General features: G+C 48.9%; 1 protein-coding gene across 1 annotated transcript in view; it reads left to right on the forward strand.

Annotated features, from left to right (window-relative positions):
• The first annotated feature begins 449 nt into the window (after window positions 1-449).
• RIMKLA (ribosomal modification protein rimK like family member A) overlaps window positions 450-13,671 on the forward strand; it is a 51,123-nt gene continuing 37,901 nt past the window's right edge. The window contains exon 1 of the mRNA XM_036893100.2: window positions 450-745. Within this exon, the coding sequence (XP_036748995.1) occupies window positions 583-745 (163 nt within the window). The 5' untranslated portion in view covers window positions 450-582. The remainder of the gene's footprint in view (window positions 746-13,671) is intronic.

Raw genomic sequence — 13,671 nt, forward strand, 5'->3', positions numbered from 1 at the left:
GGGGCCCTGCGGCGAGCCCTGTGGGGGGCCGCCGGTGCCCCCAGCCCCCGATGCACGTGACCGCCTTTCGGACGCATCCAGCTGTCCGCTGCGCACCCTGAGTCCGTTCGCCGGGACACCCTCTCCGCCCTGCTGGCTGCCGTCCCGGCCACACCCACCGGGGTCCAGGGCAGGGCAGGGATGCCCTCGCTCAGCCTCGTGGTCTCATGCTGCCGCTCCCGGGCTCCCCGGGCTCCCCGGGGCCCCGAGCCCCGCCCGGCTCCCTTCCCCCGGCCGCCGCAGGCCCCGGCCCCGCCGCCCCTCCCGGGCGCCGCCCGCGGAGGCCGCCTCTGCAGCTGGCCGCGCGGCCAGCCCCGCTCCCGCCGCCGCGCGCTGATTGGCTGGCGGGGCCGGCGGCGGCGCTGAGTGGCCGAGCAGATTCGCTGGGTCAGGGCTGCAGAGGCGCCTGGCGCACCGGCGGGAGCGGAGCCGCGGCGCGCGCTCGCCCCGGACGCCGGCCGGCCGGCCGCCCGCCAGCCCGAGCGAGCGGCCCGGGCCGCGGAGGGGGCCCGCCCCGCGCCGGGCGCCGCCGCTCTGGCCGCCATGTGCTCCCAGCTCTGGTTCCTGACGGACCGGCGCATCCGCGAGGACTACCCGCAGGTGCAGATCCTGCGCGCCCTCCGGCAGCGCTGCTCGGAGCAGGACGTGCGCTTCCGGGCGGTGCTCATGGACCAGATCGCCGTCACTGTCGTCGGCGGCCACCTCGGTGAGCAAGAGGGCCCCGGGAGGGCGGGGAGCCGCGCCGGGGTCCCCGAGAGCAGGCCGCGTGGGGACGCACACCCGGGCCTCCCCCAGCCAAATCTTCCTCGGGACCCCAGCCGCCCTCCCCCGCGGGACCTCACTGGGTTGGAGAAAGCCCTTTGCCGTGAGAGCTGCCTTTGACCGCCACTATCTGCCCTGAGACCAATATTTGAGAACGGGATTTAATTTACTTAGGGTACTTCGTTTTGGAAGGAACTCCAACTCACCTGAAACCGCCTGGAGGTCCGAAAAAGCTGCTAACCCCAAATTTGTAAATTCTGCTTGCATTCATACCCTGTCAGTTTAGATTTTTAGAAACCCACACAAAATTTATAACATTGCCATTAAGTTAAGTGCTTTTAAAAGTTTTCCATGAATGTGTAAGCATCAGTAATGCACTACACAGAATATTATTCCCAAGCTAGGAACCTGCATCTGAGGAAGACTGGAGTCATCTCTTGCGTGTAAAGTAGGAGAGTAAACCTTTCATGGGTTTTCTTTAAACTCATCCTCCTTCATAAAAGTGTTGAATTCTGATTCCAGAAAAGCGAGATTTCAGATACAGGTCTCATTTCATTCTAGCCTCACTGATTTCTCCACTGCTGTGTCCAAGAGACTTTTTTGGGTAAGACGTGGTTATCATCTGTGACCCTGCCCTCAAAAGGTTAAGTATGTTTTTACATAGTTATCCTTAACGGTAGCCTCTAATTTAGGAATCCTGTGGTTTAGGAACCCACCCACTCAAATCCCCACCCCTGGGCTTGCAGTTTTAAGTTTCTCCAGCTTCCGTTCTGGAGGTATTCAGCGACTTCAGGGGGGTCCAGGACTCAAGGGGTTTGGGGCCCAGTTCAGGGTGCTTTTTGGGATACCGTTCATATTATTTTGACCATACCTGATTAAATAAGTTCGTAATTTATTACTTTACTTTGGCAGGGGAAAGGGATACCAAATTTTGAACAGGCTGCTTAAAAATGAGATTTTTAAATATGACCTGTGTCTAAGTGGAATGTATCTGGTCTAGGTGTTTGATTCAAAACTTAAACTGTCATAAGTAATATCAGATTGTAGAGCCTGTTGGAAAAATATACTGCATACATTAGGTGTCATACATTTAGTGTAAAGCAATGCCAACCCTAACAGTTGATTTGCTCATACTCTAATAGTTAATGTAGAGCTAGATTCCTCAACAGAGAATCTGCAGATCTGGATTCTTACCACAGCATTGCTGCTAACAAGTATCTTAGTTTTGCCTTGCTCAAGCCACTTTATGTCTGAATCGCCAGGCTTCTTGTTTATAAAATTAAGAGTTAAGGTGCCTCCAGCTCTAAAATTCTATGTCAAAAGCCATGCTTAAGTGGAATAATCTGTTATAGTTTACTGGTCTAGATCTAGGTCTAGTTTATGCATCTTTCCACCCCTAGAGTCCGTTTGTTTGCTCTTCATTTTATTTGTTGTTTTACAGCTTGTAAAGATGCCTTTTGTGAGATGCAGCAATCAAAATTCCACGTTGTGTTCCTGTTGTAGACTCAAAATGCATTCTGTGAAAGAGTAGAAAAATGCTGTCTGTTTTGTATCTAAAACCCCATTTTAAAGAATCAACCCTAGAAAAAGAGAAAACAAAATTCTAGTGATGCAAGAAACATTTAAAGTCTTCTATTTAGTGTTAAAATTTTATTGGAATTCGTGTGTGAATGTATCTCAATCTAGTCACAAATCAGGAGTTACTTCTTTTTAAACTGCAAGCATATCTACATAGTTGGTTGCCTAGTTGATGGAGAAACTGAAGACAGGTATTTTTTTGCTAATCCAGACACAGCCACACATGAATCACAACAAAAAACAAACCTATTAGATCACTATTTGTGCCATCCAAAGCAGTCAAAAGATTTATTTGTTGTGAGGGTGGATTAATTAAAGCACAAAGAAGTGAGTTCTGTGAGAACAGTGAGCTCATTTCCTTTGTTCAGTGCAAGCCACAGTGTTTAAAATGATGCCCTGCACTTAGTAGGCACTCAGAAAATATTTGAGAATGAATGAAGACATGCACTCCATTTCCCAGGTCCTTCTGCAGTCAAACTATAGATAACCTTCTGACAATTTGCTGAGCCAAAGTACTCCTCCTCTAAAATAAACTCTAGATCTTACTGGTTTTGAAAAACAGAAATAGATAGGTGCAATGATATGCTGGTTCCCATTTGAGAAGTCCTGAATGTGTGAGCTGGGAAGGACTTAGTGCATCCATTCTGACGCTTTCATTTTACATATGAAGAACCTGATGCTCAAAGAGATGAAGTGACGTGCTCAGTGCTATCCAGCTAGCTAGCAGCAAACCGACAGTTAAAACCCTGATCTGCTTCCCAGCTGGTGATAAGGAATAAGTATACTTTCGGATATCTGTAACCTATACTACCTTTCTTGCTGGATGTGAAATTGAACTGAGTTGAATTAAATTGAGGCTACACAGTGACTTTGCAAGGTCAATTTATACTTTAGGAAATTAAGGTACTGCCTTTATTTGTCTTCATACCTTTGCTCCTTTCCATTCCTTCTTGAGATTAGTGTCGGCGTAGATGAAAGAGCAAGTTTGAAATAGGTGTGGGCAGTACCTCAGCCAGTAGTTGAATTCTTTCCAGAGCTTTCCTCAGTAGAGACTAGTGAGGCCCAAAGCCAGAGATAAGAATTTCAGGTTATATCTGGAAATAGGAGTCAGACAAGAGATTAAATATTGTGAACTTAAAGAGTGTAGTTATTTTAAACAAGATAATATAAGCTGGAAATGCTATGCAACGCAAGGTTTTAGGATTATTATTTTTAACCCAGTAATCCACCCTCCCCAGCCTAGGTTTGGATGGGGAGACTGCTGTGAAGAGTGGAATGACATCCAGGTGACTGAAGGAACCCTGTAGAAAGTGCTTCCCTTCATCTTTCTGCTGGATGTAGCATTATGAGAATCGTATCCATCTCCATTTCCTTCCCAGAAACCACAAGGTCTTCATTCAACAGACATTAATTCTTCTCAACCCTGGGGATTAGGTGGTAGTGAACGTGGCACCAAAATGCACATAGTAATAGTCCAAACAAAATATGCATAGTGTTTATTGTGTGCCTGGCATAGGTCTAGATTCTTTTTACATATTCACTCTAATAAACATTAATAAGGGTGTCTGGGCACGTGGTCCTGGTTGGCAGGCAGTACCAATACTCAGGAATTCTGTTCTTGGCACTTGGTTTCTTCTCTTCAACTCCATTCCATGCATCAGCCTTCCACTGATGTCGCCGTGTCTCTTGCACTGAAATTCCCTCTGCCCCAGAGGCCCATGTGCTGAACTTTTATTCATCCCTCATATCCAGCTCAAGTCACTCATCTCTATAAAGTCTTCCTTGAACTCTCTACCCTGCCCCCAAACAATCTCTCTTTCATTTGCTGCCAAATAACATTGTACCTACCTATTTTAAAATAACATTCATCATATTTCATTGGGATTTTTCTATTTAAAAAATTTATCCTCTCTCTCCCCCTAAATGACTGGGGATTCTGCAGATGTATGCCCCTTCACTGGTACACAGTAGGCCTTTCACTGATGTTTGTTGGATGATAGAGTGGAGTGCCTTACAGGCTTACTTGAAGTATGTGAGACTTTTGCTACAATTAGCTTCTGTGTCTGGGAGATCATGATGGGACGTATAAATGTTTTTGTGATGAGCCATTACATAAGGACAGAGTCACTAGTGCAAATTAAGTTCTTTGACCACCCACAGGTCTTTACAATTAAGTGTCTCAAAAAACAAGGATAATCACAAACTCAGGGACAGACACCAAGACAGAAAAAACGAGATGACCTGGAAATGTTGCAGTGTGTCTCTTAGAAGCAGAATGATTCAGCATTCCTTCCTTTACTCTCAGAGCTGAAACTTAGGTGGCCGGATGGCAATTTCTAGGTCAGGTTCTTTAAATTAAGGTGTTCTGGGGTACTTCTACTTGGTTCTTTGTAGTAATCAGGTGAGATTTAAAAGGTTTGGGTTGGGGAGGGAATCCTAACTAAATTTGTATGAAGAAATGGCCTCATTGCAGCCTTCCAAAAGACAACAGGCTTCACAGAGAAAGGATGGCCTTCCATTCCTGTGCAAGAAGACCCTAGCAGGAAGGAGCACCATGCTGACTTGTGTGCACAGAGGTTGATAGTTAACCTCAGTCTCTGCCAAAGGCCTGTGCCTGACACCTTGGAATCCAAATAAACCACCATACAGCACCAGTGGAAAGGTCAGAGAATGGGTAGAAGTACGTCCCATATAATGCTTCCCATAAATGGACATTGAGTGCTGAATGGATATGCTTTACCCCATGGGTTCACATTTATATCTGTGGGCTGACCTCAAGGACCCAGGAAGGGTTGGATGTGTAGTTTATGTTTATGTTTCCAACAGACTACATCATGAACCATGTTGGGAAGAGTTCTAGAACCAGGAGGTTGGGATCCTTAGTAGATCTCAAAGCCCTACTTCACAGATTTCTGAACCACCTGTTGCTGCTACTAAAACACTTCCACTAGCAGAAAGGGTACAGCCACCATCAAAGAGGTCCTTGTCATCCCCATCCATCCATACCTCCTTGTCACTCTCCTTATTAGCAGGGAGTCCACTGACATCCAGGTATAGCAGTGCTAGCCTCACCTCACCCCATCTGCTTCCCCAGTGGGTAAGTGGGCCACCTGATCCCCTTCCCTGGGAGACTTCACCTTGTTAGGGGGTTTATATTGTTTTAACCCAAAGCTACAACACGCTCTGAAATTCCCAGTCTACTTCCATTTGATTCTTCACTATTAAAAAGTAATTGAAGACTCCACTATGAGAAAGTGATACATTTAAGTTGCTTTGAGGAACTAACAAGAATAATGGTTCTTTATTCCTGTTACTCTGTTATTAATACTTTAATATCTTCTGTGTCTTAATCTTCATAGCAATCTCACTGATTTATTTCATTCCACAAATATTGAGTGCCCATTGTGTGCCAGGCACTGTGCTAGGTAGTGGAGATATAATAAAAACAGACACAGTCTCCACCCTTATTATTGTATTTCATTCATTCATTTAGTCAACAAGTATCTTTTGACTGCCTGCTATGTCTAAGGTAATGTTCTAGGCACTAGACAAAACAGGCAGAAATTCTTGCCTCTCAAGATTACATTCTAGGTCAGGAAGATAGAATACAAACAAGATAAGTAAAATACATAGTATGTTGATGGAAAGGGCTAAGGGGGAGAAAGTGGAGCAGAGAAATAGCATCTTTCTGGAGGCAGAGGAGGGGATTGCCATTTTAGTTCAAGTGGCTGAGGTGGTCCTCACCCAGAAGATGATGTTCAAGGAAAGCCCTGAAGTAGGTCAAGAAGGAAGCCATTCAGATATCTGGGAGTAGAGTAGTTTAGGCAAGAGGGAATAGTAAAGAGATGAGTGTGGCCAGAGCAGAGTGAGCCAAGGGGTGAGCACTGGGAGAAGAGGTCAGAGGTAGGGGTAGGGAGGGGAGCCAATTTGTAGGACTTGTGGGTCATGGAAGGACTTTGTATTTTACTCTAGATGAGCTGAAATCTGAAGAGCTTTGAACAGAGGAGTGACATGACTGCCTTTTGTTCACAGTCACTGGCCACAGTGTTGAGAATGTCAGGGATTTTCTAGTGGATCAGATGTTGGATGTGCAGGAAAGACTAGTCAAGGAGGACTCCAAAGGGTTTGGCCTGAGCAGCTAGAAGAATAAAGCTTACCATTTACTTACAAGGAAAGGTTGTGAGAGGAGTGGGTCTGGGCAGGTGGTGAGGGTCCGTACTCAGCCTGAGATGCCCGTGAAATCCTCCGAGTGGAAATGTCAAGGAGGCAGTTGACCGTATTGACTGGGACTCGGGGGACAGTCCTGGCCTGAAGAGATCAAAGGGGGAGCATCTCCGTACACCCACCAAGTGAGTGACTACGGGTGGTGAAAGGAAGGAGCGACACACAGCAGCAATTCACCGGAGAGTTCCACTTTATTGGGGAAAAGTACTAGGTTATTTAGGGAGGGACATAAGCTGATTGAGGTGTCACTTCAACGGGTCTGGTGGCTATTGGCCAGGTGCTGGGATTGCGGAGGGGGCGAGAGGTGATTGGGCTTCAGGTGGCGCCAGCGGGAACCGAGGACCCAGAAGAGAAGCAGGAAGTTTGCCATCTTATGGGTGGGGGCCCTTCATTCCCCCCTTTCTCCTCTATGGGGTTGTGGACGTTGCTTTCTCTCTGACTGCTTCCTGCTGAACGGGGGCGGAGAAGGGAGTGAGGGCTTGAGGACTGGGAGGAAAGGGTTGATAGGACTCCCCACAGTAAGGACGAGTAGATGTGGACTTCTTCAGGTTGGAAATCAATGAAGGTTCCTTGTAACCATAGGTTGAGGACCTGTTGATTCCAATGGTGCCAAGAGGATATGGGTGTCAGGAGCCAGGCGTCTGAGGCCATTGTTTCCAGGAACAGTTTCCAGCGGAGAGAGGGGTCCATCTCAGCGTGTGGTGAGGAGGTCACGTGAGGGTGAGGGATCTTCTGTGGCCAGAAGCTGATAGTTCCTGAGTAAAAGCTGGTGGAAAGTTTGATTAGAGATTTTTCCGACTTGGGATTTGATGAACTTTATTATACAGGGTAAGAAGAGACAGGCGAGGAGAATGATTATTATGGGGCCTGCAATGGGCCAGAGCCAGGTAAGGAGGGGTTTTGTCAGTATTGAAGAGAATGGGTTGGAATTGGAAGCAGAGTGGAGGCTGGAGGCAAGGTCGGTGAGTTTGGTAATGTCAGTTTCTACAATGCCGGATTCGTTGATGTAATAGCAGCACTCCTCTCGAAGGAAGACGCAGGTGCCGCCCTTTTCGGCTGTAAGCAGATCTAAGGCCTGCCGGTTTTGAAGGGTGACCCTAGCTAGCGAAGTGACCTGTCTTTGGAGAGAGGCTAGGGAATCGGCAGTGGATGTCAGGGCTCCCTCAAGTTTGTCGTTGAGATTTCTAATTGCCCATAGAGAGTGACCCAAGGCTCCTCCCGAAAACCCTGCCCCAATGGCTGAGGTGGTCAAAGAGATACCGACCATGATGGGAAGGAAAGCAGCCCTTTTTGTGCGCGAGGGCAAGGGCGGTTGGAGCTCAAGAAATTCTGCCATGCTGTAAAGTGTAAGCTGTGGGATTAGGGTGACGAGAATGCAGGGTATATTGGAGTTGGGAGGCAGTGAGTTGAAAAGACTGCCATTACACCAAAAGAAGTGTCCTGGTTGTGTAAAAGTTTTAGAGTCGGAGGTGGGGGTGTAGATAGAGAGGCAGTGAAGTGCGCTGGAGGGGGGTGGAGTTGGGCCTACACAGTGGTGGATGGTGAGATTATCTGCGTATTCTGGTTCCCATAGGGGTATGTCTGCCAAGGGGCGGAGGGGTTGTCCTTCTGCATGGAAGGAGTAGTTGGAAATATTAAGGGGCACGGTGGCCAGCAGTGGGTGCTGTAGTGATGCGCACAAGAAACAATTGGCGGTGTTGAGGGTGTGGTTGAGAAAGATGATGGTGTCTTGAATGAGCTGTAACCAAGAGTAGGAAAAATTAGAAGAGGGGCGGGGATAGGAAGATGAAGAGGCGCCGTCAAATGTTTGAATAATGACTTTTTCCGAATGTCCGATATCTGATGCAACTTGAGAGATCTGGGAATGAGAAGGAACATACTCTCGAGAGATATGAAGGGTACCGTGGGGGGTCGAGGACCCACCGTAGTAAACTGAGGCTGTGGCTCCGGCAGCCCATCGAGGGTCCCAGGGATCAGGGATTGATAAGGAGAGTGAACTGTTGGGATATTTTATGAAACGGTTGGAGGAGTAATGCTGTGGGTACCGAGAGTCACCCATGTAGTGAATGGTGCAAGACCAGTAGGAACATCCCCCATAGGTGTCTGGCCACTGCCTGCATGAGGCTTGTTTTTGGTCGTAGAGGAAGCAGAGGTAGGGAGTGAAAAGGGGGCTGCTAGTGAACACTTCGGTGGAGGGAGGAAAGTGAAGGTACAAAGGCTCGGAGCAGCCTTTTAGAAGGCAGTCTGATGTGGTAATGAGGGCAGTGGTTTTTGTTTGATGCTGTGTGTAAGTCTGTCTGACCTTGAATCGCCATACAAAGGAGGCTGAGGTGACGGGGAAGACGATAGAAATGAGGAATGAGAGCGAGAGAGCAGTAAAGGAAGAAAAGGTCATGATTCGGGGATGGATGGCAAAGGGGGTGAACGGGAGATGAGGAGTTTCAAGGGATCAGAGGGATGGAGCATGGAAGAGTAGACAGCGTCTTGGGTTGTATCCGAAGGACTCTGGGTTGGGTCTTGGGTGTCCAGAGGAGGTGGGTCCTGGGTGTTTGGTTTCAACCTGGAGATATGAATCCAAGGGGTGACAGAGTTATCAGGCAGTGAGAGCTTAGCAGCCGAGGGGGTGCAGAGAATGACTGGGTGTGGACCTTCCCATTTTGGGGTGAGAGGGGGCTTATTTTCTGGAGGCTTATAAAACACTAGTTGACCGGGTCGTAAGACAGGAGGGTTTTGGGAAGCGTATGGATCCGGGAGGAGCCAATCCTGATATTTCCATAATTCGGTGCAGAGGAGAAAGAGTAGCGGAAGGGCCATGTTGGGAGGAATTGGTCCTTTGTGGGGAGGGAGCCCCAGGGGTAAAATTGGGCGGCCGTACATGATCTCAAAGGGTGACAAGAAGGAAGTTTTTTTGGGAGGGCCCGAATGCGGAGTAGAGCTAAGGGAAGTAAGTGAACCCAGTCAAGGTGTAATTCCAGAGATAGTTTGGTCAGGATGTCTTTTAGAGTCCTATTGGCTCTTTCTACTTTTCCCGAAGCCTGTGGTCGATAAGGACAGTGTAGATGCCAGGGGAGTGAGAGCGACTTGGAGAGGTTCTGAATGATTTGGGCAGTGAACTCAGGGCCGTTATCTGATTGGAGGGAAGTGGGCATCCCAAACCTAGGAAAGATCTGGGTGAGGAGGATAGAGGCAACTGTGGACGCTCGTTTGTTAGTGGTGGGGAAGGCCTCGACCCATCCTGAAAATGTATCTACCAACACGAGTAGGTATCTGGTACGCCGTACAGGGAGCATGTTAGTGAAGTCTATTTGCCAATCTGTGGCGGGGACATTACCCCTTGCTTGATGAGCCAGGAAGGGTCAGGCCTTGAGGGGGGTATTAGGGTTAGTGCGTTGGCAGATGGTGCACCTGCGGGTGATTTGGTTAAGTAGGGTTTTGTCTGCAGGAGAGAGAGAGAAAAAGGATTGTAAAAAATGGATCAAGGATTTGGGGCTAGGATGGAACAGATCGTGTAAGAAGCGGAAGAAGGACTCTTTGTCCTGGGAACAGAGGGTGTCTTGTGATAAGGCTAAAACCGCAAGGGCAGACGGATCATTGTCTGGTGTGTCTTCTGATAGGGCAACCGACCGGGCTACTCTGTCAGCTTTGTTGTTACCCCTTGTAATGGGGGAGTCATCCTTTTGATGTGATTTGCAGTGGACTATGCCCAGTCGGTGTGGGAGTTGTGAAGCCTCTATAAGTTTGGTAATTAAGGCTGAATTAGTGATGGAATTTCCTTTTGTGGTGAGGAGGCCTCGTTCTTTCCATACTGCCACATGGGACAAGAGAATGTGGAATACATATTTGGAATCAGTGTACAGTGTGAGAGACGTGTCCCGGGCTAGAGTGCAAGCTCTGGTGGCCGCAATAAGTTCGGCCTATTGATTGGTTGTACCGGGGGGTAGGGCTCGTGCCTTGATGACGTCTTCGAGGGAGACTACTGCGTGGCCTGCGTAGTGGGTGCCCTCATGTTTAAAGGAGGACCCATCAGTAAACCAGATGAGGTCGGAGTGTGAGAGGGCTCCTTCGGAGATCGTGGAGTGGCACGGAAGGAAGTTGTGAAGGGCTTCCAGGCAATCATGTGAGGGAGTATGAGGAGAGTAGGGTAGAGGAAGAAGAGTGGCCAGATTCAGGGGCGGGCAGGGGAGGAAAGAAATGTCTGGATTTTGGAGGAAAGAGGACAGTAAGGTCAGGAGTCTGGAGGGAGGGAGAGTCTGTAAACTTTTGTAGGTTAAGAGGTCTTTTAGGTGATGTGGGGACAGAATGGTAAGGGGCGCCCCGAATGTCAGTTTATGAGCTTCCTTCTGCAAGAGCTGTCCAGCGGCTAATGCCCGTAGGCAGGAGGCTCATCCCCGAACTGTGGGGTCTAATTGCTTGGAAAGATAAGCTACTGGGGCAAAGGATGGGCCATAATATTGGCCTAGGACTCCTAGAGCTCGACTGGACCTCTCATGACTGTATAATGAGAAGGGCTTCGACAAATCAGGAAGATGGAGAGCTGGGGTTTCCACAAGGGCTTGACAGAGCTTAATGAAGGAGTGTCTGAGTGAGGAGGATAATGGTTCTTCAGGGGGGCCCTTGTTGAGGTCGTATAGGGGTCTTGCCAACAGGGAGAAGTTAGGGATCCACGCTCTAAAATACCCAGCCAGGCCTAGAAAGGAAAGGATTTCTGTCTTGGTTTTGGGAACGGGCAGGTCAGAGAGGAGTCGTTTTCTGTCCAAGGTAATGGACTTTCTTTGTTGAGATAGAAGAAATCCGAGGTAAGTGACAGAAGGGGAAGAGATTTGAGCCTTGACGGGGGATACCTGGTAACCTCTGGAAGCTAGAAGGTTAAGTAGGGTGGCAGTGTCAAGTTGAGACTGTTCCCACGAGGGACTGCAGAGTAGAAGATCGTCCACGTATTGTAATAAGGTGGACTCGGAGTGATCATGATGAAACTGTTTGAGGTCCTGAGCTAGGACCTGTCCAAAAATATGGGGACTATCTCAGAAACCTTGTGGCAAAACTGTCCAAGTGAGTTATTCAGAATGTCTTGTGTATGGGTCCATCCAGGTGAAGGCGAAAAAATCTTGGGAGGAGGGGTCCAGAGGGATAGAAAAAATGCGTCCTTGAGATCTAGGACTGAGAAGTGGGAGGCCAAGGCAGGGATCCGCGATAAAAGGTTGTATGGATTTGGAACTAAGGGATGGATAGGGACGATGGCCATGTTAATGAGGCGGAGATCTTGGACTAGGCGGAAAGATCCATTGGTTTTTTTAACAGCTAATATGGGGGTATTAAACGGAGAGTGAGTGGGTCTGAGGTAATTTTTGTTTAAAAGGTCCTGAATGATGGGTTGGAGGCCTATGAGGGCCAAAGTGGTTAGGGGGTATTGGGCCTGACAGATATACTGTGAGGGGTCCCGTAATTTAATAGAGGCAGGAGGACATAGAGCCATGGAGGGACTTGTAATGTCCCAAACCTTGGTATCTACAGGGTGTATGAGGGCGAAACTGGAACTTTAATTGGATAGAGGGGGGTCATCGGCTATGAGGGCCATCAGAAAGGGGGTACTGGGGGCTGTGGGAGTGGATATAGTTATGGAAACATGGAGGAGAGAAAGGATGTCCCATCCTAGTAAAGGGATGGGACACTGGGTCATAACCAGGAAGGAGTGGGAAAAAGGTATGGGATTGTCCTGGATTGTGCATAAAAGGGGAGGGGTTTTCAATGGGAAGATCTGTTTTCCTCCTACCCCGACTATAGGAGTAATGGCTGGCATGGTAGGGCCCCAGTATTCTCGCAAGACCTAGAAGGTGGCTCCTGTATCTAGGAGGAAGGAGATGGGGCAACCATCTACTGTTAAAGTAACCCTGGGCTCCTGTTTGGTGATGGAAATGGTCGGGCGAGAAGACACCGGGCCCCGTCAATCGTCCTCTCCCAGTCCCACTATGGCGGGCTTAGGATGGGAGTTGTTCGTCCAGTCTCCCCTTCGGGTGGTTGGGCAATCAGACCCCCAGTGGCCCTTTTTGTGGCATCTGGGGCATGGGGTGGTAGGAGGTCTTGGGGAGGGGCATCCCCTTGATAATGTCCTTCTTTTCCGCACTTGAAACAAGCTCCTGGGGGGGGCTTGTTTGTGGAGGGGCGCCCAGGTTGTGGTTTTATCAGCTGGGCCAACATCTGAAAGTTGGCCTGATCAGCCTTTTGTTTATGGTGTTCTTTCTCCTCCTCGTGGTTATGGAAGACTTTAAAGGCCACTGTTAGGATCTCAGACTGCGGGGTAGCGGGGCCCTGATCTAACTTTTTGAGTTTAGCTTTAATGTTGGGGTAGCTTCGAGCTAGGAAGTATGTCATAAGGACATGTCTTCCGTCCGGCATTTCTGGGTCTAGGCTGGTGTACTGTAATAGGGCTTGGGTGAGTCTATCTAGGAATTCGGAGGGAGTTTCTTCCTTTTTTTGAATTATGTCCTGCAGCTTTTGAAAATTGACTATTTTACGAGCTGCCTTTTTCAGACCTGCTATTAAGCAGGAGGCGAAAATATCCCGAGAGCAGAGACCTACAGCGGTGTTATAATCTCAGTGTGGGTCTTGTTCGGGGACAGCGGTGGGGCCAGGGGGATAGGTGGGGTCAGTCCTGTGGGTTTCGGTGGCGTGCGTTTGGGTGAAGTCCCAAACTCGTCTATGCTCTTCAGGAAGGAGGGTATTGGCCAGGAGCATGAAAATGTCATGATGTGTGAGGCTGTAAGACTGGAGGGTCCATTGAAACTCCCTGATATATGTCGTGGGATCAGTGGAACAGGAACCAAGGCGTTTTCAAGTTGGGCTAAATTCCCTAAGGAGAAAGGGACGTGAACTCGCACGATGCCTTCGGGTCCTGCCACCTCTCGGAGGGGGGCGATAATTTGGGGAGGCCCCTGGGATCGAGTCTGAGGGGGACTGAAGGGTTCCAGCTCAGTCTGTGGGGGAGAAACAGGTGATGGGGGCAAAGACGGAGGAGGCCCCCGGGACCTAGTTAAAGGGGGGCTGAAAGGCTCAGGCTCAATCTGCGGGGGA

The sequence above is a fragment of the Manis pentadactyla genome, chromosome 4 (assembly GCF_030020395.1).
Source record: "Manis pentadactyla isolate mManPen7 chromosome 4, mManPen7.hap1, whole genome shotgun sequence".
NCBI classification, from domain to species: Eukaryota; Metazoa; Chordata; class Mammalia; order Pholidota; family Manidae; genus Manis; species Manis pentadactyla.